The 27218-nt window shown below is 41.6% G+C and overlaps 1 protein-coding gene across 2 annotated transcripts; it reads left to right on the plus strand.

Annotated features, from left to right (window-relative positions):
• The first annotated feature begins 3175 nt into the window (after nucleotides 1-3175).
• LOC129092278 (serine protease HTRA1A-like) lies at nucleotides 3176-27148 on the plus strand. 2 transcript variants are annotated; one of them, XM_054600168.1, is made up of 9 exons: nucleotides 3176-3638; nucleotides 11966-12065; nucleotides 12775-12979; nucleotides 22805-22999; nucleotides 23082-23114; nucleotides 23222-23336; nucleotides 24028-24085; nucleotides 24247-24342; nucleotides 26476-27148. In XM_054600168.1, exons 1-9 carry the CDS (start codon nucleotides 3176-3178, stop codon nucleotides 26642-26644), a joined length of 1434 nt encoding a protein of 477 aa, XP_054456143.1. In that variant the 3' UTR covers nucleotides 26645-27148. The 2 variants fall into 2 exon arrangements, with proteins under 2 accessions (XP_054456143.1, XP_054456144.1); XM_054600169.1 differs by lacking the exon at nucleotides 26476-27148 and adding an exon at nucleotides 24603-24685.
• The last annotated feature ends 70 nt before the right edge of the window (nucleotides 27149-27218 follow it).

Consider the following 27218-nt stretch of genomic DNA (forward strand, 5'->3'; position numbering starts at 1 on the left):
GGTTTATTTAACGGTTTCAACTTTAATAACTCAATTATGTGCTTGAAATAGTTTTCTGTATGGTCGAATAATCAGGATATGATTACGCTGACAGCTGAAAGCTGAAAGTTTCGCCTCGCTGCTCCACCATTCCTCGCCTGGGAGCCAACACTGACAGCCCGCTGCTGGAGGCCCCAGGCCGTTTATGTTGGGCCCGCTGGAGAGAAGGGAGGCACAGGAGAACCAGAACCAGGACTGAGCGAGGCAGACTGTCAGAGCCTGCTGCAGTTAAATGAGAGGTTGTAAAAGTAGTAATACCCCGCTGGGAATGAACTGCATTGAGGATTTTACTTTAATAATACTACGTAAGTTTCATTATCATACCATGTCATATTATTGGATTTTTATTACTGAGTTCATCATATGTTTTTCAGGTAAAAATCTTAATCTGCACATGTGACTAAAGCAATAATTCCCTCTGAATTGTAGTGAAGTAGAAGTATTAAGTAGTACAAAATAGAAATAAAGTAAAGAACAAGTACTTTGTAGAGTACCAAAGTAAATGTACTTGGTTATCTTCCACTATTACACATACAGTACACGACTCTCCTCAACACTGATGATTTACTCATGTATGTGTCCTTCATCAGCTCTTCTTTACACATGCAGCCTCCGGCTCTGTGCACTATGTGTAGAAGGATTTGCAGAGCGAGCTCATGCAACAACACTGAATATGTAAAGCCTCCTTAATCAGTCAGATAACCAGCCGTGACACGTTCTGGTCTCCAGCCCTTTGTGTGCGCAGTACACTGCGGATACTGCATGTTCGAGGATGAAGGTTCATCGGAGCTCCTGATTGGACGACGAAAGCCTTTGGTGTGGCTGCAGACGAGGAAATGAAGCCCCAGCTTTTACTCTCCAGCCAGAGACATCATTGCAGATTTGGGTGGATCATCATAGATCACACAGACCTCAGTGCAGTCCATCCTCGGTTTAACCCACTGGCCTTGTTTGGATTGAATGAATGGGTGTTCCTTATACATGAGGTTGTTTTCATCCGCGGATTTTCCCACCGATTCTCGCCTACGTGCTTGAGCTCTACGAGTTTTTGCCACATAATGGGTGTGATGGTGATGTAAGGTCTCGCTGCTGCTGCATGAGTTTCAATCATTTCTATAGCAGTCGACAGTGTTGTGTGTGTTGTAATGCATCAAAGTGACATGGTGTTCTCATTTAACAGAAAAACAATCAGCCTACCTTGAATTCTGGGTAACAGGTCTACATCGTACCCTCTAACTGTTTCCTGTGCGGCACAAGGCAATCCAGTCTTTGAGAGCCCATGACTGCCCTCCGTCCCTTTATGCCCCTTTATGCCCCTCTGTAATTGCCTTTTGGATACAGAGGCTTGTGTTGCCCCCAGGAGCCGGCGCACCGCAGGAGGCCCTCGTCCCACAACCCACTCTGTTCCCAAGCAGCGGCTCTGAGTGGCGCTCCCCTCCATCCAGCCACCCTGTTCCCAAAATCAATCACTTTATATTGAGGAGTTTTATGGCACTGATTCATTGCCTCAGTGTTTACTGCATTATTTTACAGCTCAGCCCAGATATTTAAACCTAACAGAGGTTTGTTGTTTGGCAACGTTAACATTTGATCCATTGATACTTAAATTGCAGGGTTTGCAACAAATGATCAATTTAAAGGTTATATTATATATTCCCAGGGAGATTTCGTTTTCCTAGAGAACTGTGTGTGACACGATGGTTCTTGAAAGACTTGTTTAGATCACTCTTTGATTGATTTACTCTTGAACTTTGGCTGCACTAACTGTTATTTGGATGTCCACATTATATGTTTATTTCCCTGCTAGCAGGATGCTTATAGAGCTGGGATAAGATCATAAATGTTTATTGCTCAAATGATGCTCAGTGGTGGAATGAACTCCCCACTGACGTCAGGACAGCAGAGTCGCTGCCCATCTTTCGGCGCAGGCTGAAAACTCACCTCTTCAAGAAGTACTACCCTGAGCCTTCCTCGTAGCACTTATTGCATTCGTATTAGTTGTTGCACTTACTGTATTCGTATCAGTCCGCTGCACTTATGTATTCGTTTTCTGCACTTATCCTATTCGTAGTGGTTTGTAGCACTTGTTATATTCGTATTAGTCTGTTGCAATTATTGTTTTCGTAGTAATTTGCCTCTGCACTATACTTTTGCTCTGGTTTATGCTTTTAGATGCTTGTTTAAGAAAGGAGATGCACTTATGACTTCTGGTGACTAGTAGTTCTCTTGAATACCTATGTTGAATACACTTCCTGTAAGTCGCTTTGGATAAAAGCGTCTGCTAAATGACTGTAATGTAATGTAATGTAATGTTCTCTTGCAATTGTTTCTATAAGAGCAATTTTGGCTGTTAATAAAGTGTTACATTAACTCCACATATCCCACAATACAGCCAACTTTTATCCACCACTGATTTTTATTATTGTGTGGATGCCAGGAGCAACTTATTCATAAAGGGAGTAATAAAAAATAAAAAAAACATGAGGCCTGCAGGATGTGTGGAGTGTTGTGCGGTGTGTGAAACATCTGGACTGCCGTACCGTGGCTCCTTCCACCACTGCTTTTTTATTTTTATTTGTTTGTAAATTACTAAATCAGGGTCAATGCCAATATCAGCCAGAATTCTAGAGGGGTTAGATGACCTTGACCTTCTTAACCCCCCTTGGAGGGGAAAAAAGAGAAAGGAGAATTTAAACTCATCTTGATTCCAACTTTTTGGCAATGCTGTTTCTTCAAAATAAGATAAGATAATTCTACATCTTATTTTCTGCTCTTTCCTCTGTTCTGTTTGTTTTATCCTCACGCTTCTGGAGACACACCACTACCGCAGCTCTTCCGTTCGTTACGTCACATGAACCCACCAATCAGCAGGCTTGTTGTGATTATCTAGAAAGTTGGTTTGAGTCTGTGTTGTGGTGCCAGCAGCGTGCGTAAAGTCGCGTACATGGCTGCGCAGTGGAGCTCCTCTGTTAAATGCCTCTCCGGCTGAAGTGACTCCCTCCCTTCATTACTACTGAGCTCTCTCATCCCATCACACTGCAAGCACAGAGCCAGCTTCTGGAACTCTTCTAAACTTTTCTATCTAACTTTTTTTTTAAACTAAAAACTTGTTTTTTTAGTTTAGTTTTTAAGAACCATGTTTTGGACACTGTTGTGCGTAATCGTTGCGTCCTCTGCGTCCGTGCCGGCGGATGCGCAAATCTCCAGCCGGTATGTGGTCGGATGTCCAGCTCGCTGTGACAAGTCGATGTGTCCCCGGTTACCGGCGGACTGCCCGGCGGGACAGAGCCTGGACGCCTGCAACTGCTGCCAGGTGTGCGCGTCCAGCGAGGGCGAAGCCTGCGGCGGCATGGGGAAGCTCGGGGACCCGGTGTGCGGAGACGGGCTGGAGTGCTCTGTCCCCGGCGGGGTGGCGTACACGATCACGATGAGGAGGAGAAGCAAGAGCGGGACATGCGTGTGCAAAGCCACCGATCCGGTGTGTGGAAGCGACGGGGTGTCCTACCGGAACATCTGCGAGCTGAAGAGGGTCAGCCGCCGGGCGCAGAAGCTGCAGCAGCCACCTGTGCTCTTCATTCAGCGGGGAGCCTGCGGGAAAGGTAACTACAATACAATAGTTACAATAGTTTATGTCTGTGTATATAATATTTCAGTTACTGTGAGTTCTTTACTGTTTTTTTACTGTTTTTTTTACTGTTTTTTTTACTGTTTTCTTTACAGTTTTTTTATTTTTTTATTGCTCATTTGCTTATTTATAATACTTATTTTGATCTTGTTTTTTTGTTTTACCATGTCTCTTGTTTGCACTATCCTCTATGCTGCTGTAATCCTGTAAATTTCCCCGCTGCGGGACTAATAAAGGATTATCTTATCTTATTTTATCTTACAAACTATCTATCAGTTTGTAGAATGCCTTTTGGATACAGAGAATTTGGTAGAAAGTTGGATGGTTATGCTTGTCGTGCTATAACAGTAATTCCTTTTAACACTTTGTGCTGAGATAAACTATTTTGAAACACATATCTCACTCTGAGATCCACTGGGCTGTTTGTCCTTCTCAAACATACACATTTCTGTTCATTCCCAGCATGTCCAGATTGGCTCGAGTATACCTGTAAATGTTCTTTATTGTGTGTCACCTTCACTCTTCACAACTTGCTCTTGAACGTGACCCCCTCAAATCCTTTATATGACGTTTGTGGTTTAAACTACACACAGATGTTGGAGCTTAAAGCTGCACTGAGTGGCACACAATCCCCATGTGTTTAGGATAACAAGAGCCACCATTCAACCGTGTTTCTCTCTTGTTCCTGCATTATAATTAGACTCGATCAGAGAACTGTTACTACTTTTCCCCAGTTGAATGAAGTCATGAGCTCCCCCCCCCATGTAAAGCTTGATGTGAGCAGTCACATGGTTATAATCCCTCTGATTGTTTAAAACAATACAGTTCATGCCAGTGAAGCCTGCATTAGCTGAACACAAAGGAATTTCCAAAGTAAATAGGATATACTGTAGCCGTTATGAATTAGCACTGACGTGATGCATTTGTAATAACTGGTTTATGTGAGGGTTTTCGGTATGGACCTGCACTTCATCAGATTGTCATGTGAAAAGTATTTCACCCTAAATGGTGAAGCTCAATAATAATCATACATCATTCTTCATGTCTGCTGCTGCACGAAACGGCCCGGCTGAGACTGCACATTCTGTGCAATTTAATCAGTGAGCCATTCGTCATCGTTAATGATATATGTGTGTAATATATCTTAAAACATCATGTGAAGCATTCAGGAATGAGAAAATGAGAAACACACAAAGGCTGCAGCTGGTGAAGCCATTGTATCAGTTTTTGGTCTATGCGTTTCACATATGTCCATCTGAAGTGTGCGCCACATCTGCATTTGAAAACTTCTGAATGAAGAGCTTCAACAACTGTGGCCTCAAAGACCTATAACTTACCTCAAAGCTTGGAAACTTACCTCGCCCCCTCCCACAACCACCCAGCTCCTTCCTCTCTCTTCTTTTTTCTCTCTTGGTGTCTCTCTCCCTGTCTGTCTTTCTTGTTGTCACTCACAAATCACACGTAACAGTCACATGAAGGAATGCCTGGCGCTGATTCAAAGCCATAATTCCTTCTCCGTTGAAGACAGTTTAAAACAGGCAGGAGACATTGAAGGAAAAGACCGAATTAGCAACCCGTATTTTTGGGAAAGGTTTACATACACATCAAAAACTGTGTGGGCCGCGGTGGTGGGGCAGACTGTATCGCCACATTTGTTTGTCAGTCATGTAAGCAACTTACATAGTTAAGTCATGCCCAGGCAGCTAACCATGTCTGAAACAGAGCAAGACTGTGGTGAGTGCTATTGATGCTCCAAGGAACCCAGTTCAAGTTTCCCTAGCTGCAATAAAAACGAGTCATTTGATAAATCAGATATCCCAGTTGTCGGAGAACAATGCTGCCTTTAGTAGCATCTCTCTACTGTTTAAGTAACTTTAGCATAATATGTAATCAAGGCTGCAGAATTAGAACCGCAGGAGTTGACACTGAAAATAAACTCAACCCCCTCTGAGCGCCTTTAACTACCCTGCAACTTGGCCCCATGTTAAGAAAACATATGCAAGCACACTCCGCATGATGTCATTCCGTGTCTGGACGGTAAAGACGTTGATTATGCAAGTTGTTTGATTTGGCAAAGAAAAGTAGGTCAAGTATTTCTGTGACCTTGGGGGTCATATTTATTTAAATCGTCCCACTTTTTTTGATGTTTTTTGGCACATTAAAGCCTTTATTGACAGTGATAATGGTGAGACTGACAGATAAATATTAAGGGATGGAGAGTGATGACATGCAGGACTTTGATGTGCATGCAACAGGATGCCTCAATTATCCCATTATTTACACATAACTGCATACAGTGGCTGCTGAAACAACCCTCGAAAAATGTAAGAAGTTGATCTGGGTGAATAAAGATGTAACCATAAGGATGATCTGTTTATATTTTAATCCAATTGTACACCCATTACGATTTGTAGTCACTGGGTAACTGTATGCTGCTACAGCAGAATGCACTCTGTGACTCCGGCTAGTGACATGCTGAATATGCACATTCTTCCCCGACTTGTCTCAGCCACTCATAATATTAAAATATCATCTCTGTGCATGTGTCTTTTTCCTTTTTTTATTGTTGTTCTATCAGTCTGTCTGGGCTCCTGTTTCTGCATGTCTCTCCGTCTGGTTTCCTCATCTATCTTCCTTCCTGTTCACGATGCCTGTAGTTCTCTTACTCTTTATTTCTTTGTGCTGGACCATCATCGCTATAGCAAACAAACCTTTGACTTCCCAAGCCCACCATAACTGCCCTCTCTGCCAGTATAGCCATTGTTTGACAATGATAAATCAGCATTTTTTTCTGTACATTTGATAGTTGGTCAGTGTATCTTCCTATCCTGAGCCTAATGCTTAACTTAATACCTCACTGTTACTTTGCTGCTAAAACTGTACCCTTATTTACTCAGATGTGTGTGTGTGTGTGTGTGTGTGTGTGTGTGTGTGTGTGTGTGTGTGTGTGTGTGTGTGTGTGTGTGTGTGTGTGTGTTTCTGGCTGTATTGTGTGCTGCCAACCTTGGGTGAAGTCATTATAAAACAAAAACGCTTTTGTTAGAATTGAATTAAAATGGGACAATTGAAACAAAATTAGAAATGGAAAAATTAGGTTATTTTCACAGTGGGTCACAAAATGTTGCCAACGTGTCATTGTAATATTATAAACAGCAGCAAAGCTCAACTATATATCTTCTTAACTGCAGAAAATCAGAGCCATATCCAAACTAGATGAGTCACAATGTTACACCTTCGAGCCCTAACATTCACATCTGTTAAATCACATATGTTTTTTGCCACATAACAATTACATTTTTCCAAAAGAAAGATTCCATTTCACACATTTAGCATAAGCCTGGCTCTGGAGTGTCTCAGTTTGCCCAAAAATAGAGAACGTCTATGTCTGTGTGAGTGTCTGGGCATAAAGAAGAGGAACTGACCTTACTGTATTCACATCTAGTTTTTCTAGTCAAGGGGATCAGAAAAAAACTGCTTCCGCCTGCAGGCGCCAATATAACAGTGGGTACTGCGTATGGGAAAATTGAAAAAGAAAAGAATCTGAGATCTTGAATGGGGACCCGTGTGGTGAAGGTTAATGTGTATAGCTGGGAGGAGGTAATGGGTATATGGAGTGGTGAGGATAGGGGGCCTTTGTGTCTGAGTGTTTGTGTGTGTAAGAGAGAAAGAGAGAGTGAGATGGGAAAAAAAAAATTAAAGCGGCTTCATATGAACTTTCTGGTTTAAAATGTTGTGTTTGAATTGCTTCCCGTCTTTTAATGCTTGATTTGTCTCCAGAAATAATCTTTTAGACATCTGATGTCAACTGATGCTCAAAGCCTCTGTGCACACACACAGGTGTTTTCAATTAGTTTGGCTGATTAGTCCTCTGCTCAGGTTGAAGAACGGACACTCCCAGTCAAATCAGTGTAGCAGGATGGTAAAGCAGCGGACATTTTGATGTGTACTGTTTTCATTGCGACCGTTGTAGAAGGCTATCTTCCCTATAAGCTAAACCCACTTACTGTAAGTCGAGGGCTCACTGAGGTGATGTTTTGCAGTAGAGTAGTAACATTACAAAGCGTAAAGAGTCAGAATAAAGGGTTACAACTTAACAACTTAAATCTTCATCCACACACTTTGTCACAGTGTAGGGAAGGACATTGCTATCGAGTGACATCTTTCTTTGGCTCATTTTATGTAACCAGTGTAGAGTTTTTTTTCTCAGAATAATACCCCCCTCCCGGCTCCATCATTATTATTAATTTTACCGACAATGAATGGCCCCAATACGCCATTGAATCAATCTATCTTCCTTTGGACGTTTTTTCTGTGGCGTCCCACAGGGCTCAATTCTTGGCCCAGTTTTGTGCTCTGACTTGGACCAAATCACCAGTAGTTTTCTTACTATTTTCCACCACTGTTATGGTAACATATCTTTCCTTTAGTCTAAAATACTTAGACAGACTTTTTAACTGACTGACAGGTTGGCTTGGTTTTACAAGAGTGCTTATCCTCTATTATTAGCAATCATATGGCAAACAACTTACCTCAATTAAATCACAATTTAATAAAAAGCCCTCAATGTCAGTCTTAATAGCATCACGTCACATAAACAACTGAGCCACTTATTGCCTATACAAAGTAATATTCTTACAACTTAGGGGTTACTTTTGATCACTTTGCTATCTTGTTCCTTTTTTATCAAGTTTCAAATAGCCTATTTCCATATGACTCAATCATGCCTTTGTCTGTAACTTGCTCACATGCCTAAATGAATAATCAAACTGCAGCTGATGAAATACAGCTGTTACATTTCAAGATCACTGAAAGACGACTTGTCCAGACAGACATTTGGGGCATGTGTTGTCTTTTTATTTGTTTAATTATGTCCTGTTTTTTAATTACTTAGTGAACCTTGCCCTTAAAAAGTGCAACAGTACTTAATGTAGATTTCTTACATACTACCAACTCAAATTTTCCCCATTAGCTTCTAAATCTAGTAAAAGCTAGCACATTTGTAATGGCTTATAACAGATAAGGATTTGCTATCTAGTTATGTAGCTAACAATGTCTAACAAGCTGTTAAAGTTGAGCAACACTACAGGTCAGTTACAGTTACAGCCCAGTACATTGTAGTAATGTCTGGGAGCAGTTTCTAGTGTCATATTGACCTACAACTGGAAGTAAGTCTATCCTCTGTTTTCTTTTACTTAAAGCATTGACAAACATGGAAACCTGATCTTCTAAAGTTAACACAGCTACATGCTTTGCAAACTACTTGATAGTGCAACTGTGTATTGGAGTGGGAGCAGTTTGATGTGTCACGGTGATTTATGGCTTGTAGCAAGTCTACCTAATCTTTACTTTCACTTAAAATGTTTCTGACCTGACCAACACCTACATTATCTGAGGTATCTCCCTTTTTCTATCCTATGATATCCATATTTAAATATAAAAATAAATGTTTGCACACAGTGGAAAGCCAATTATTTGTTACCTTTATAATGCCTGCAATTACAGAGCTTCTACAGTTTGGCTCTGGCAACGATTCAGCAGATGAAGAAATGTTACAAAAGCAGCTATATGTGGATTAGACGCTACTCAGAGAGCTTTACGGGCCTACTTTCTCTCCACACCTCAGTGACTTTCAGGACTTCAAAGTTAAGGATGATGTAGCAGTTTTTGGCATTTAAGAAGACATCTGCTCATAAATCAACATAATAATACAACAGTAAAGCCTTCCTAAACTCAGTTCAGCGGTGAAATAATCCCCCACAGTGCATAAATCAGGCAACAATAGCATGGCCGGGCTCTTTATCGTAACTGAACTGTACACAACATCTGATTCATGATTTCCCGACAACTCTTCACCTATGGGCCTATAATTCTACTATCATCACATGGCGTTGCAGTTGAAGCAGTGTGTCTCTGGAAGTCAATGTCCCCGTGTGTGAGGAGGCAGCGCTCATTGTAACACGGTGAAATGGAAGAGACTGAGAGCCTGTATGGACGCTCCAGAAACAACACAGGCTCTGGACACTGGGCCTGCTCTCTCTAACTATAATCCTATCAGAGCTGACCACAAAACCCCCCGGGTGTGAAGCTAGCATGGGGAAAATGACTCCAATCTTTCCATTACCTCTTTCTCTTACTGTGGTGAGAAACTTGTGTGACATTCATCAGATTTAAAGCTTGATTTGTAGCTTTAACGTTCAGCTGGGAAAATATATGTGGAGGTTTGGAGAAAAGTGGTTCCATTTGTTTATGACCATTTTCTGTTTGGCGAGCAGCAAGGCTCAAGTCAGTCGGTCAGTCCAACACTTCTGACCAAAATAACTCAACAACTATTTGATGGATTGTAATGACTTTTTGTACCAACATTCATGCTCCCCAGATGATGAAACCTATTGACTTTTCCTCCAGTGCCACAATAAGGTTTACTATGAGTATGAATTCGGTAAAGATATCTAAAGCAGTCGTTCTAAACCTGTTTGAGTCTCAACACCCATGAAATAAACAGGTTGGTGTTTTCGACCCCCCAGTTTTGTTTAGTTTGAACAGATGGAACCTAGCTGTTGTCCAATGTGCTCCAGGCTTTGGGGATTTTTTTATATGTTCTGTGACTTTTTCTCTCCCACTGATCTGCTGGAAATCCCCCATCATAAACTCACATGTATGCTCATTTTGAGTCTCACAAACACTCAATAAAATATATTGTGAGGCAAATGTATATCACTGGAACAAGCCATAAAATGTAAATACATTCCTCCGTCTAAAACACGCTATTTGATTTTGTATATGAATTATCCAACCCCAAGGTTAAGAACCACTGCTGAGACCAATGACTTTGGTCATCGCTGACTTTTTCTCTAGCAGCAAGTTGGAGACATCATAAGTTTTCAGCAATCCTATGAAATGTCTCAACATTATATAAAGATGTTCATGGTGCACAGAGGATGTATTACACTTGTGGTTTTTAGTAAAATGTCTCAAAAACAATTAAAAGAATGATCGTTGAATCTGACATAAAGATTCATGTCCCCCTCAGGATAACTGTGATCACTTTGATGATCCCCTGATTTTTCATCTAGTGCCATCAGGGGCTCCATATTATATATATTTTTTTCATATAAATACCTGCAAAATATAATGAGATTTCCAACTCAGTTGTACTTGTGTTGTGTTTAATGCTAATAAGCAAATGTAACACACAAATTGGTCAACATGATCACATTAGCATGTTAGCATTCAAAGCACCAATGTGCCAAAGTCCAGGCTCACATAGCATCTTTGTAGACTAGTTTTATAGACAGTCAGACAGACAGAGTTGAGTTGAGTGATCATATAACACCAGAATGTTCCCCCTGCGGGTTGATAAATGTTTTCATACTGTATAATTTAGTGGCATTTACTTCAGCAAGATGGAGCTCATTCCATGCTCCTGTTAGCTTAAATGCACCTCAAGCGGAAAGACTTTTTCTCTTTCCTTAACCCTTAACTGCAATCAATGATATCCCAGGGTTTATGGGTGCTTTTGACTTTTGCTAATTCCACTCTCAATGAGAATGTAATGGCTGACCAAAATAGTTTTAGGCTCGTGGCAAAATATGGGTTTATGCATTGAAAGGATGAAAAGCTCAGAGGGAAAGGTCTGGAGAGCTTAGTTTCAAGGCTTTGGTTAAACTGTCTTCTGTGCAGACCTTAATTACCAGGTAAATCAGTCAACATTTCCTGACTTGCCTTGGATAGATGGTGGGATGGGTGATTCAGTGAATTTGGCAGTCATTAAACATACACTGTCAGACAGTGTGTGTGCGTCTGTGTCTGAGTGGTATAATACTTTAGAGGACCAGTTTGGTCTTGAAAAAAGATCTGTTGATGGTACAAGAATTCAGAGTCGGTGCATACAATCGACCGTGAAGTAAGAGGGTTAAAGGTCAAGGTTAAGTATTCATTTGAGAGGTTTACGGCCTAGGTTAAGAGTTTGTAAATCAGTGCGTGTGCATGTGTGTCAGACCTGACCTAGACAGTCTCCACCACAAATGAACTGTCATCTTTTCTTTTCCCCTCTGTGTTATGATAAAGACCAGTTTTATTTGTTGGTTTTCTATTTCTATCCTTACATCATACAGTATTTTAAGTGCATCTTTTGTTTGCTTTTACTCATTTGACATCCTGACGTGTGTGTGTGTGTGTGTGTGTGTGTGTGTGTGTGTGTGTGTGTGTGTGTGTGTGTGTGTGTGTGTGTGTGTGTGTGTGTGTGTGTGTGTGTGTGTGTGTGTGTGTGTGTGTGTGTGTGTGTGTGTGTTGTATTTCCAGCTCAGGACAACCCAGACAGCCCAAGACACAAATACAACTTCATCGCCGACGTGGTGGAGAAAATCGCTCCGTCTGTTGTTCACATTGAGCTTTACCGCAAGTAAGAGCCGTGCACCTGTGTATGTGTGTGTGTGTGTGCAAGTTTGTGTGTGTGTGGGACAGACTACAACACTCTAGAATTCATAGCCCACCTGTGTAGTTAACCAGACCACACCAGTTGATAGAGAATCTTATTCTCCACTTCAGTCCTTCAATGTCTTTCCTTTTCATCCTCTCCCCAGCCTTTATGTTCTTTTATCTCTTCATCTCATCCTTCTCTGACACCTCAATTCTCTGTCTGCGTTGTCGCCGTCGCGTCTGTCACAAAGTGTCTGCAGCTCTCTGATTTCCACGCTTCCATATTTGCCTCACTCAGATCTGTCTCTTATCTTATTCTTTGCTCCTCCGCTGTTGCTGCCTCAGGTTGACTTGAAAGCTGTTCTTCCTTAAGGTTGTGCTGTACTTATAGTCTGCAGTGTGTATTTGTTTCTCCCTCTTACTGTTTTTATGTATACTTAATCTCTCCAGCTCGCCTTTGAATACTTACCTGCCTACTGTTTATGTATTTACTTCCTTTGCAGACGCTCAAATGCTTTAAACTTCGTTTGGTTTCAAGTGTGGATTGTTACACTGCTGTTGCATCATGCGTTGGTTTTGCCGTCTTTCTCAGTTTGTTTTTCTAGAAGAGGACACCCGTTGAGTGAAGTGAAGAGAAATCCTCTCTAATCCCCTCCTCCTTTCTCCAACCATCCTCTCCTTCCCTAACACAGGATGACCTATTCCAAGCGGGAGGTGGCGGTGGCCAGTGGTTCTGGCTTCATTGTGGCCGAAGATGGCCAGATTGTGACCAATGCCCATGTCGTGGCCAACAAGCACCGGGTGAAAGTGGAGCTGAAGGGCGGCGGTTCCTATGATGCCAAAATCAAAGACGTGGACGAGAAATCGGACATCGCCCTCATCAAGATCGACGCACCGGTCAGTCAAAGCGCCAGGCGGTCAGAAGGCCGTCAAAGTGACAGAACTAGTACAGTGATAGTTAGAGAGACATCTAGAACATGAAATGTTGATGAAATTAAGCTTGAACACATTTTCTGTTCACTTTCGTTTTCTCGCCTTTCTCAGCCAGGTCTCTTGTAAAAGGAATAGTTTAGAGAGCATTTTGGAGAATATGATTATTCGGTTTCTTGCAAGTGCAATGAAATGATCAATACCAGGGTCATGCCATTCTCTAAATATTACATTAGAGCAAGGAGGTGATTACTTTGGTTGGCATTGACTAAGATTAACTCCGCTGCTCGCTGTTTCACTTTGCTTCCAGTCGTTATGCTATGCTAAGCTAGTTGGCTGCTGGCTTTAGCTCCATAATAAGCATACACACATGGGAGGGGTATTGATCCTTACATCAAAGTTTCTCTTTCTTTTCTTGTCTTTTGGTTCTTGATCCAAATTATTACATTTCTTCCATTCATTAGCAGTCACAACCACCAAATCATGTCGACACAAAACCATGATTTTGACTGGGCTCCAGGATGAGAACAATAAATGATGGTTTCAGAAATTAGCTTTAATTGAAAGATTTATGAGTCAATTGGAATGGTAAAATTTGCAAAGGTTCTCTTGACAAAGTTTGTGGCGCTTTCAACCAATGGAACAAGATCAAAGCACTGACTCACTGTTTGGCAATTAAACTGTCGGGACATTTGAAGGCCGAGGGATTGAAGTCTGGCATGACAGTGTTCAAAATCTAGGAGATTATCCTGAGTGCAAGCGAAGTAAAGTGAAAATGCAGGTGCGGCCAAATGGGTATTTAAAAGACAGCTGGCTGGCAGTCGGTCCAGATCCTGTTGTTGTTCAGGCACTGCAGGCTGTAAAAACAACTGACAGTTATGACAAAACTCATGAGCAACTTGCAGAGACTATTACAATACTGTGGCAAGTTTAAACCTGTGTTGACACTTATAAGAAAAGACTTCTCTCCACGTCCCTGTCTGTTTATTTCTCCGTCTACTGGACCAGAGGGATCCACATTAGTGTGGCAGAGATCCAGGGCCTATTGACTGGGAGTCATAGCAGAGCTGAGTGCATTATGGAGCTCATTCTCATGGCTAGGTGACACAGCTGAATGGATGCTCATGACAGCAACACAAGGTGTTTTACAAAGACCTCAAAGTCTGAAAAGACATTGACACATTCAGGTTTTTGTTCGGCCGACAATGGAAGCGAAGACTGTGGAAAAGAGCATTGAAAGACGCCTTGTTTTTGTTCATCCTTTGATAAAAGCTGTTCCGTCTGTTGATGACAGGCTGATCGTCATCTTAGGGATTTGTTTGCATCACATGTTCAGTGTGTACATCCTTTGCAGATGGCTGCAGATTCAGGAATGACTGTTACTTCATGTTGTAGAAGCATGAAAAATAACTCGTGCTGGTCAACAATAACGTCCTCTGCATGACATCACGACTTAACAGGTTGATGAACAACAGGTGATTGCAATGAGGCAGGTTAATCGTAATCGATTGACAGCCAAATGTATCCAGGGTGTCACACTGGTAGAAAACCCATTCACCATCATGGGTATACTGGTTGTGAATAAGTGTGTAAGTCATTGTGTGAAGTCGGAGCAGGTCATCCGGGCCATGAGTCAGTGATGAAGCCCCATAAGACATGTGGTCTCTTTGGAAAGGCCACATGATTTAGATGTAACTGACATTTCTGCTAATGAGGGGAAGTTGGCGCGTGGTGTGTGTGTGTGTGTGGAGAGTGTGTGTGTGTGTGTGTGTGTTGGTGTGTGTGTGTGTGTGTGTGTGTGTGTGTGTGTGTGTGTGTGTGTGTGTGTGTGTGTGTGTGTGTGTGTGTGTGTAACTTATACAGGGCGAAATTAGAGGATGAGTAAGATCTAATGAGAGGCTAGGAGGGCGAGGAAACTTGTCATTTGGATTACGTTTAAAAGAGAAAGTATAGTCATCCAAACCTATAGCTACAGGGAATTTCATTTCAGTACCCAGGAGTAATAACTGTGAATTCCAGTTTTGAAATATTCAGTTTTCTTCAACTCCCTAACTATTGAACATTAGAATGATGCAGCATTTTCATCTAAAAGCTGTGTTAATAGTTAAATTTGACAGTTCTTTCTTGATTGGAAACATAACTTCTAGACCTAATGTAACAGCTATGCAACAGAGCAGGAAATGAGAAAGATATCCCTAATTTCTAACTGCACACTGCATCCATAGAGAATGAAAGAGAAATGAAAGAGAAATGAAAGTTGTAGAGTAAAAAGCATTACAACAATATGACGCTTTACAAAAATGAAATGCGCCCATAAATGTATCTTTGGTTTAAGAATTTTTTTCAGATCAGTTATTTTGTTTTTTAGAGGAATCTCTGTGTCCTCAAGCATGAATTGGACTATCTTGTAACAAAATGACCATATGTGATTTTAAAAATTCATCCCCTGACTAGTGCTGAATATATCTTTAAATCATCCATCCTCCTCTCCCTCATTCTCATCTGCCTTCCCTCTTTGCTCCTTACTCTTTTCCTTATAGCGTCTTCTCTGTCAGATAAAAAGCTGAACGCTGTCTGTGTCAGCACTCCTGAAGCAGCCACAGATAATCAATAAACAATTGCACCAGTTTATGAGTGAGAAAGTATAAAGTTAGCTTTTCCCTGAGCGCAAAGACTCGCTTCTGTCTGCTCTCTCTCTCTGTGAAATTGGAGTTTATTGGTAGCCTGACCCAGTCCATTCTCAGGGCTGTGGTCTACCCCTCAGCACTGGGGAATACATTAGTCCGTCTATAGCAGCTGGAACTTCGGAGGGGAAGGGAAGGGGGAAAGAGCTGTACTCCCTTGTTCCTGTGTAGAGAGAATGGGGGGAGAAAAGAGAAAGCAAGAAGAACAGAGAAAGACCGAATGATGTGGTCAAGGCCTGGAAAATGGATCCATATGTCTGGAGGACTGTGTGAGCTAATAGGCTAATGAGTGCATTGTGTGATGTGGCATCGGCACAGTAATGATAGAACTCATTGTGCTTTAGCTTTTTATAAGGCCTCTCATTAACCTAATTCTTTCACTCAGAACTTGGACGCGGCCACATTCACTTGGAAGCGCCTACAATGAATTGGACACATTTAGATTTACCTGCTTTCCCTCTGACTTGAAAGCTTGCTGACTTGGAAGGACATTTATTTAATCATATTGACTTATATTGACCCCGACGGACTTGGACGGACTTCAAAACACTCAAATGTACTGTGCAGGGAGTTTTCCACATCATTCCAGGTAATTTTACTGCAAGGCCTGTGCACTCATTAACCTTGTGCTTGAGTGCTCTATACTGCGAATGCAGCTGAATCCAGAGAACGCATTGATCCTTGGCTTTGTTCACACTGCAGCTCGAAATATATAGTGTGTAGGAACAGCAGGCCTGTCAAGCTTTTGGACTTTCAGATAAAACCAAAAACATACAAGTTTTATTGTGAACTGCATGTATATGGAATGGAAAGCTTCCTATTCCTATTTTAGACACCAGAGTCGGTGTAATGTATAATAAGTGGCCTCAAATAGAAAGAATTCCCACTGAAACAGTTGGAAATAACTATAAATGAATAAGCCATTAACCTCACTCTCATGCTAAAACATTTTTGATGAGAAGTCGCAGTGTGGCAGGAAAAACTGCTCTCATGTTTTCCACATGGTCTCCTGAAACAATACAAACCCCTTCTCTCTGGGACTTTTGCCTGGTACTGGTTTGGACTCGCCTATTATTGGAATATGTATGAGTTTGTGTCTCTGTTTGTGTGCAGGGAGGAAAGAGAAGGAATGTGCCTCTCTGAATCCATGTGGTCCTGTATTTATCTGTTTATCAGCAACATTGGGTAAATGTTTCCCCAGGAAGTTAGAGATGTATACATTTCCCTAGATGAACAGTACTGACAGACAAGTGCAAGCTTGCAATCAGTTATTCAAATCTGTGTGTGTGTGTGTGTGTGTGTGTGTGTGTGTGTGTGTGTGTGTGTGTGTGTGCACATGGATGTTGTTTAAGATGGCTCACTGCAGGGACGAGGACATTACGCTACATTGCCAGTGGAAAGACACTGCATGTTGTCCTTCAGAGATACGCAGAGGGGAAATGAATCACATCCTCTCTCCTCCTGACCCCACCTCTCTCCTTCATCTCTTGTCCCTGTGACCAAGATGGTTCCCATGCTTAAGGATGCAGTCAGTTGGAAGAGAGCCAAGGAAAACACACACATACACACACACACACACACACACACACACACACACACACACACACACACACACACACACACACACACACACACACACATACACACACACTATTTTGCCCCGCTGGGTCTTGATGCACTTTCTCTTTTTGGCTGCGTAATTGTTTTCCAACCACAGAAGCCTAAAACTGTTTTGGGGTTGCCAGTCAATGGTGTCAATTTATGTTTGTGTATGAAGCATTTCAACCACAGCTATAGTCATATGGTTGAAATCCAACCTTGTATTAGAGAAATTCACTATCAAATTGTTCTAAATAGATACAAAGCTGCGGTGTATTCTGTCACAACACCTATTTTAAAAGGGATTAGGGGCATAGATTACATTGTCTGACACTACCTTTAAGTGTTAGTTCACCCAAATTAGGAAGGAAGGGAAAACATTTTTTTTTTACTGGCACATAACAATGCAGACTGTTTTTTTTTGTTTGGACAGGTTTTGTGATCCTCCTTTGAAATCGAATCCAGTCGAGGTGAATTGAGTTTTGTTTGTGTCGCTCACAGAAGAAATGGTCTTTTAGTCATTGTCAGTGTTCTCCTTATTATCGAGAGATAAATAGCATGTTGCTTTTCAATTTTCTAAACCTTTTGGCTGCCATCCACCTCTATCATCAAAAGCAGATATCTCAAAACCTGGAAAGATAAAACTTTCTTCACTCGAGGTAAATGAGAAGATATGCTTTCTTGTATTTTAGACATTGCCTTTTATTATCTACTAACTAATTCATTGAAAGTGTCTTACCCAACAAATTGGGTGTAGGCTTTAGGAGAGTGCAACACATACAGGCAGGGCTTTAACCTTCTGGTTTTTAGACTGGGATCCAGAGACCCGCTGACCTACTTGAGCAGATTCCAGTGTGTTCCCACAGCCATATAAAGAAGAGTCTAGACTACAATATAACTTATCTAGACATATAAAACCTATAGGAATTAGAATTACCGACCTAGTTTTCACTCTTGCCACCATTATGTCGGTGTTAGCAGTTAAATGTTGGCTAAACATCTTCTTTCCTTCGAGGTTAGGACAGGAACGTATCCCAGCACACACCGGGGTAAATGCTGAAAAGGTCGCCTGTCGTCCCAGAGCAGATTGAAACATTTGGATACTATATAAATAAAAGTATGACCTAATAGTTGAGAGTTATAGTTCATATACTTCGGGCATTATTCCTAAAGAAAATGAAGACCTCATCTCCTCTCATCATTGTGATTTGTGCAGCTCAAAGTTTTTTGTGGTGTCTAGCTAAAGGCGAGACGCCCTCAAGTCCTCTGAGCTCTCATGCAAAGCTACACAGAGTGGAACATATACAAGGAACTCACCGACATATGTTTGCTCTTATACCGACTGGAAAGCTTCCCAACAACATATGGAAACCATAGTGGTTTCTGTGCTGGTGTCAGCAAGGATATAGCTCAGCCAGTGTGATTTGATGTTGAAGTTACGGACAGTATGAGGAAACGCTCAGTGGAGCAAAGACCCACTTTAATGTTACTTTGTGTGTAAAATTCATGGTTACATTCACCTACATATAAATATATATATATAGTACCAGTCAAAAGTTTGGACACACCTTCTCATTCAATGGTTTTTCTTTCTTTCTTTCTTTCTTTTTCTACAATGTAGATTAATATTGAAGACATCCAAACTATGAAGGAACACATATGGAATTATGTGGTAAACAAACAAATGCTCAACAAACCAGAATATGTTTTATATTTTAGATTCTTCAAAGTAGTTGAATGAGAAGGTGTGTCCAAACTTTTGACTGGTACTGTATATATGTAGGTGAATGTAACCATGAATTTTTATATTAATATTTGTCATTCTACCAAACACGCACAAACAGGCATTCATGCACACATAAGTAGGTCACGTACACGCCATACAAGCTCACGCACACATGTGGTGTCCCCTCTCTGCTTCCCCTCAGCCTGGTCTTCTTTTCCCTTTAACTTGATGTTATGTATTAGCATTCTGAATCCTTCCCCATTTTTATCTGCATTAGTACAACCCCCGAGGGCATACATCCGCAGTAAAAAAAAAAACTAAACCTTAATCAACTTATGAATGTTGCAAGGTGGAACTTATAAGAGTGTGCTCCCTGCTTTGAAGTCACCTGTATAAAAAGACCCAGAAAGCGTGAAGTGACTGCAGTTGAGCTTCTTTACAGTTCGGGTCACGCAGCTTCCTAGTCTGAATGTGTGTAGTTTCAAGTGGTCCAGCTGTACATCTAAGCATTGCCATGTGTGGGGTTTTTAATTTACAGACTTTGAAATTTGTGAGGGTTCATGACCTGGCAACCTCCTCCAGCGTGTTCATATGTGTGTGTGTGTGTGTGTGTGTGTGTGTGTGTGTGTGTGTGTGTGTGTGTGTGTGTGTGTGTGTGTGTGTGTGTGTGTGTGTGTGTGTGTGTGTGTGTGTGTGTGTATATACATACACATGTGTCTCAGGGACTAATAAAGCCACAGTCCGTCCCAGCTTGACTGGAGTTAAAGTTTGCACCTGGTCCTCTGGTCATAAAACGGTAGTTAGTGTAATGGTTTTTAAATGAGCCTCCAAACGAGCGAGGCTGTAACATTACACAATGACACATCTCTATGGCAACTCTGAGGCTATTTTGAAAGCGGTCTGTGTGCTTCTCCGCCAGATTATCTGTCCGACTGTCTCAAGAAATCTGTCCGTGTGCAGGAGGCTGAATCCAAATCTCAGCTCAGCGACAGAAAGTGGAAAACGCCACGTGCCGCTTGCAACTACTTCTTTGGTCAAAGTTGTTTAGTCCTCCTTTAATCTGATGCCCCACTTATCTCTCTTTAGCTAAACACTCAAGAACTCAAAAATTCTTCTCTTTGTGAGAGTTTTCCTTTTCAGGAAGTAGCTATCCTTGTAGACTATTTCAGAAACTCTTAAGCACGTATGTTCTATTTTTTTTTGGCATACTATAAAACTGTTGCTCTTCTGGTTCTTAGACCAAAAATATTTCTTTGCTCATACACTGGTCTCGGCCAACTCGCGCTGTATGCATCACATAATATCAAAGTAGACTGCGTTTTGACTCATTCGTCTCACATTCTCAGACTCTCTTCCCGTGGTTTGTGGTGTTTGTTGTTCCCCTCCTTCACCTTGCCTCCTTCCTTTAAGTGTGGCTGTAGCGTCTTTGGGTTAGAAGTGCGAGTGCAGTCGTAACCTTCGTCTAAAATAGTACGGTGAGTCACTTGGGCGGTCAGGAGAGGCAGACTTGCATGGCGAGATGATTTTCCACAACTCGTTCCAGTTTGCTGACTCGTCACGATTAGTAAGTGATATGTAAGCTAAGGGTCTTTCAAAAGGTTGGGCAGTCTGCGTGTTCAGTGTTTGTTCTGCCCTCTCACCTCAGCGCTGCTTGTTTTGTCAGCGTACTGATGCATTTTGCACTCCTTTTACATATTTTTTTTTTCTGAATGCATTGTGATTTTGTGTAGGTGTGTGTGTGGACTCTGCATTACTCACGTCCATTAAACTCTTATCAGAAGACATTAGGATTAACTGCAGTCGAGCTGAACACAAAGCCGCTCCTCAGAGTTGACATTTTGAAGATGCAAGGTTTGACCTGATAGCAACAGTCGCTAAGACAACGCCTGTATCACTATCTGTTATCATAATCATGGTGACCGGCAGAGTCCCGAATGTCTTGGCAGGACTCACATCCACCTGACGGTCGCTCTCTCTCTCTCAGCTGTGTGTGTGTTTCTGTTGCTTCCTCTCTCTCCATCTGGTTATACTCTTATCTCACATGGGAGTGTTAAGCGAGAGGGCCAGGGGGGGGGAGGGGGGGATTATATGGACTGCTGCTCCTGTGTCAGGTGCCTGTTTGTGTGTGTGTGTGTGTGTGTGTGTGTGTGTGTGTGTGTGTGTGTGTTGTGTGTGTGTGTGTGTGTGTGTGTGTTTGCACTCGCAAAATGGATGTTTATGTACATACTTCTGCAGTCTGTCTGTGTACTTTTAACAACTCTACCATGTTCAAGCAAGCCCACAGGATTCACAAACACGGCCTCGGACATTTGTGTTTTTTGTACTTGTGTATCTGTGTGTAGGTGTGTGCGTGTGAGGTGTGGAGGAAAGTAGGGTTGGAAGGTCCTCTTCCTCAGTTACTGGCTATCACTTTCTTTGTCATCTTCTAATAATAACTTCACTTTAAGGGTCGAGATAGTTTACAGCCGGCGACTGAATCGAAAGTGCGTCTTAAATGTTTTCCAAATGTTTTCCCACAATCCTATTTTCTAATTTAATTTGCACTAGTTTATGAATCGTATGTCTGCTGTCAGTTTATGTTGTCTTTACCTGCAGACATCCATAAAACAGAGACGAGAATGTATGCATGCATGCGTTGGCAGCAAGGAGTCATGTTTTATGACTGAGAATATGATTTTTGATTAGCCTGCGATGTCTGAGTGTTCGACTGGGTGTGCATATTTCACACTGATTCTTTTGTCTGTGTGTGCCAGCTTGTGTTGCTGTCTCAGTTACCTTGCAGCCTCCTCCAGCTCCTATTTATAACCATGAGTAAACAAAACGGATACATAGGAGGAGCATTGGGACATGTCCTTTACTCTAAAATATGGCTCGCCTGCATACACTCAAGGTAATGTGGTGGCACGTGGGCTTGGACTGCAGGCCGCCCAGCAGAGATGATTTCATTTAGAGAAGGAAACTGTCACTGTGGATGGATAAATATATCCTCTCTGTCTGTAGAGGCCAGCTCTCAGTAACCTGGTTTCCACTGCCCAGCCTAACAGGGCTAACCGGAGCTTAAGGTTCTCATTATTTACCGTATATCAGTCAATTTTCCAGCGTCTGTGGCCTGTTGGCACACACTCGCCTTTAGGAATGATTTGTCAGTTGGGCTACACTCTCAGTTAAAGAAAGAAGCCTTTGATCTTCATTATTAACATTTTGAGTTACGTTGTTTGGCGTAAATGTCACTTCTTACTGCAGTAGAAAAGAAGTCAATTGTTGTTGTTTTTTCCGTGCAGCATTGAGTGGGTCGTGTTTAGAAGATTGTTAGTGGTTTTGCTGTAATTATTTTCCTGCTGTCCTCTCATAAACCAAATGCTCATGAGAAGTCCTTAAAGCTCAGTAGAATAATTGCACTTGAAGCAACACAGGCTGAGATTTTCTTTTAAAGCCGTACTCGTGAGAAAAGTTGAAAATATGTTGCATTTTATTGTCTTTTGTGATGTTGGTATATTAGTCACCAAAACAAATGTATACTACATGAATGTCCTATGACCACCTTCCACTAACAGGCCATGTTACATCTCTTATGTACATAAGCATTAGAAGCAGCTGAGGGCCATCCTGCTCATGCAATAAGGACACCTTTTCTTCATTTTAATTTATAAGTTAATCATTTTATATGTTTTTTCTACCTACTGGTCTCCATTAGTCTATAACTTTTAGTGTTTTTTTGTTTCTCAGTAAATGTGGCCTCCAGTGATGTGAACATGTCGTCCCTCTGTGTTTTCTCCCCCCCAGGCTAAACTCCCTGTGCTGCCGCTGGGCCGATCATCAAACCTGAGACCAGGGGAGTTTGTGGTCGCTATCGGCAGCCCGTTTTCCCTCCAGAACACCGTTACTACGGGGATCGTCAGTACCACTCAGCGAGGCGGCAAAGAGCTGGGCCTCCGCAACTCCGACATGGAGTACATTCAGACAGATGCCATCATAAATGTACGTGAATGAAGATGCACGCCTGCGCTTTATTTTTTATAACAAACACAAATATTAAATGATGCATCTTTTTGGTTCACAGTACGGCAACTCCGGAGGGCCTCTTGTAAATCTGGTAAGCCATTTCTTATATTTCAGTTGCAGAACCATTTTTTTCATTCCCATAACATTTTAAATCCATATATTGTTACCATAAAACTAAACTGGGCTTTGCTGTTTCAGGATGGCGAGGTGATTGGGATTAACACGTTGAAAGTGACAGCCGGCATCTCCTTTGCCATACCCTCAGACAAAATACGAGAGTTCCTGGCAGAGTCCTATGACAGGCAGTCCAGAGGTATGAGCTATCGCTGACTTAACTTATTATGTTTTCATTTTATTACTTAAATTCAATCTCCAAGACAAACTGTGGGAGGCAATGTCTTAGAATTGGCTACAAGAGTTGGATCAAGATCTCATGTGCACACACAGTAAAGAAGCATATAATTCCACATGCCGTTTCTTTGGTTGATATTTTTCATCTCTCTGCTCTCTGGAGATATATTAACTACATTTCTGGCATTATGAATCCTCGCCCAGCATTACTCAACCAGATTATGACATTGCAAATAAACTACTAAGAGGGTAATGCCAGAACATGTCAGGTTGTTCTTTTATTGTATTGCTTTTGTTCTTTTATTTTATTACCTCACATTGATTTTTGGAACAGCACACCCATGTATTTTATATGAGAAAATATCTTTATTTGATTTGTCTGAATGATGAAATAACATAAAAAAATAAAAATGATGAAACACTTGGAAGAGAACATGTGCGCACTGTCCTGTGAGACGTGTGCAAGATAATCTGTGATCCACTGTCCGATCTAAAAAGATATGTCGATCACTCACATACAGAAAAAAATACCCAGGACAATTTTTTATTGTTTTAGAGTTTGAAACAAACACCGTCATAAAACTAAGAACCCAGACAGTTGCACGCGAGAGGTTCAATGATTGTATCTGTATTGTGTTGTTGTCCATCTCTAGGGAGAGCTGGTGCTAAGAAGAAGTATATTGGTGTGAGGATGATGACTCTCACTCCAGCGTAAGTTGCACACTTTATATATGAACCTCCCCAAGGAAATGGCAGCAGCACAGCCTTCATTATGCTTAGACAATTAGATATTGCAACGTATACATTTCTTGTTTTCTGCTTTATAAAAATGGCGGTTGATTGCTAAACTCTGCCCCGTTTTCTTCCTCCAGACTGGCCAAAGAGCTGAAGACTCGACACCGTGACTTCCCTGACATCACCTCTGGAGCTTACGTTATGGAGGTCATCGCAAAGACACCAGCTGCAACGTAAGGAAGATGTTTCCCAAATGTGGTTCCATGAGAGTGGGCTCATTCTAAATTAACTTGATTGTGACATCTTTGTTTTCAGCGTGGCACCAACGCAACCTTTCTTTGACTCTTTCTCAGTTCTGTGATACCGTCGTTGTCTCTTTATGCTACACATGTGCTCTTAAGTCGCCGTCATCACTCTCTGTTGAACTCCTGCTCCCCTTTCGCAACAAACTAATTTCCTTCCTGTACTTTATTTCCCTCCTCTGGCTGTCAAGTGTGCAAAGACACACACTCAAAGACCCACAAAGCCTTCTACACAACTGTCGTAGTGGGACATAAAATTCATGGCTCACTCCGCCGTGCCTGGAGTGCTTGGCCCTCTTAAATATCCCCCTCCTCCCACAATCCCAGCCCACTCCAATCAGCCGCCACCACAACTCCAGCAGAGTCGGGCTCGGAAGACGCTGAGGTCAGCTATTTCCTCCAAACCTCATGCAGGGAGGTTACTCGCTGCGCTGCGGTTTTTTCCTGCGCCTGATCACCCAGCCCACTCCAGAGCTGTGTCCCCCTACAGGGCCTCGTCAGTTCACTCGTAGCTTAAATCACCCGGCTTATTTGCATAATGACATTTCTGTGGTTCTTTTTATAATGCCTGTTATTTCCAAGGCCTGCACTATCATGCTTTTGATCTTGCTCTGTTTTGTGCTGCTTTGTGGCCTTTAAAAAATCTTGACCCTGCTGTAGAGAACCATCGGTTTGCTCATTTGGAGGTGTTAGAGCAGCTGAAGGTAATGAGCGGAGCACCGAGCTGCATTTCTGTTTATGGATGCTGTGGCAAGTGAAGGTGTAGTGGTCTGTGTTTGCGTGTGGTTGTGATTAAGCAGCTGCGTTTAGAGTACGCTGTTGATATCACCACTGTTAATGCCCCGGTATGCGTGTGGTTTTGGATTTACTGGTTTGTTTTTTCTTCATTGGCCAACATGTTTTTATTTGCAAAGCGCTCTAACCTGGCTGTGCTATCATTCCCATCTTAATCGTTCCATCGTTAAAATTCTTACAACAGATGTTACGTTGATGATTCAGATTGTGCTCACAGAGCCCGCATACAAACCTGACCAATGTACAAGTTAGATTTGTTTGAATAAAGACTGTAACCACATTAGGGTAACTTGGTTATAACTTGACTTATTGTGTAACTGATGTCTATTTTTAAATCCTTTATCTGGAGGCCATTGAAATATTTCATTTATTTCCTCCTACTGAAATCTGAAGAGGAAATTGTAGCAACACATTATGCAAGCAGAGGGTTGACATTGTCATAAAATCAGCACATTTAATCATTGAAGGATAGGGCTGATTATTTTGTACTTTTTTATTATTGTCTACAAATGAAAAGACCAAAACCAATATTGAGTTAGTCTGTCTCTCAATACGTTAAAATGAAAAGCCCATTGGTTTCTACTGAAGATTGTAATGACGTGAATGAATGTCATTAATAACTTCACGTTTCAAATTCCTCCTCATTATAAGCAAGTGCTCCTCAAAAAGGAGTAAATAGAGCATTTGTTGGGGACTATTTTTGTCGGAAGAAGTTTTTTTTTTTTTTTTTACAACAACAGAAGAATAAGAGGAATATGATATGTTTGGCTTTAAGTAAATAAATAATATTTGATATCAATTCATTGATGGTTTTGGTCTTTTCATGCGATTGGCCGACAATAAGAAAATAAGCATATCACCACACAAAATGTAAGTTCTTACACACTGTATACTCACTACGACCATGTGCAGAACAGCATTGGCCTTTTGTTGTTATTTTTGTCGTTGTTTTTGTTGCATCTTTGCATTTATTTGATACTACAAAGGGTAGAGCTGACAGGAAATGTGAGTAGTGAGTAATTGGGGTGACTGGCAGCAGCTGGACTTAAACTGATGTTGTGATGACACAGTCAGCATCTTAAACCAACAGGAAGCCCTCATCGCTGGCCAGTGTTGCCTTTCAGTCCCATGCACCTCTTTCGTGGCTAAAACTCTCTACTAATTAGCCCCAGATAACTAAAATGGATATTATTATGGCTGTTATTCATACATAAAGTGCTTGCCATTTATGAAGCCCCTTGATCAGACCTATCTTCTTCTTTCCTCCAGTGCTGGACTCAAAGAGCACGATGTCATCATCTCGGTCAACGGCCAGAGGATCTCAACAGCGACTGACGTCAGTGCCGCCGTCAAGCGGGATGGCACCTTGAGAGTAGTTGTGCGCCGTGGAAACGAGGACGCCATCCTCACGGTTGTTCCCATGGAGATCGACCCTTGACCTTCCACAAATCACACCACAGGAGCTGGAGCTAGGTTTTACTTATCACCAGTGGACCTTATATTGGAGAGGGGATTCTGCTGATACAGCCTCATCCTGTGGCCAAACGCTATCGGCGCCACTCATCCAGGAATATTCTGGCTTTGCCTTGAAAGAAATGACTGAGTACAGCTCAGTACAGCTCAGCGCTGTACTTTGTTCTCCGTGTGTTTTCACTTTTAGTCTTTAATGCTTTGATCAATGCTCCAACTGACTGGTCACAAACATAAGAAGTTGGTTATTGCCATGTTGTTTGTATCTACTCTCTCTTGTTTTGTGACTTTTTTCAATATGGACTTGTGCTCAGAGAGGCCTTCCAATGCAATTTCAAGCGATCTAGAGACTCGCTGGGCTTATCTGATTTGTATGATTGTTGTTTTCTAAACTCCTTTTTTAAAGTACTGTAGAATGTTTTTGTTGATTATGTAATGTATACTGAGAAGAAAAATAAAGGGTTTACCTTATTTTGTTTTGACACTAAGCATGCTGGCGTTCTCATTTTCTTTCCATTTCTCTTTCAATTAACTTTACACTA

The sequence above is a fragment of the Anoplopoma fimbria genome, chromosome 6 (genome assembly GCF_027596085.1).
Source record: "Anoplopoma fimbria isolate UVic2021 breed Golden Eagle Sablefish chromosome 6, Afim_UVic_2022, whole genome shotgun sequence".
NCBI classification, from domain to species: Eukaryota; Metazoa; Chordata; class Actinopteri; order Perciformes; family Anoplopomatidae; genus Anoplopoma; species Anoplopoma fimbria.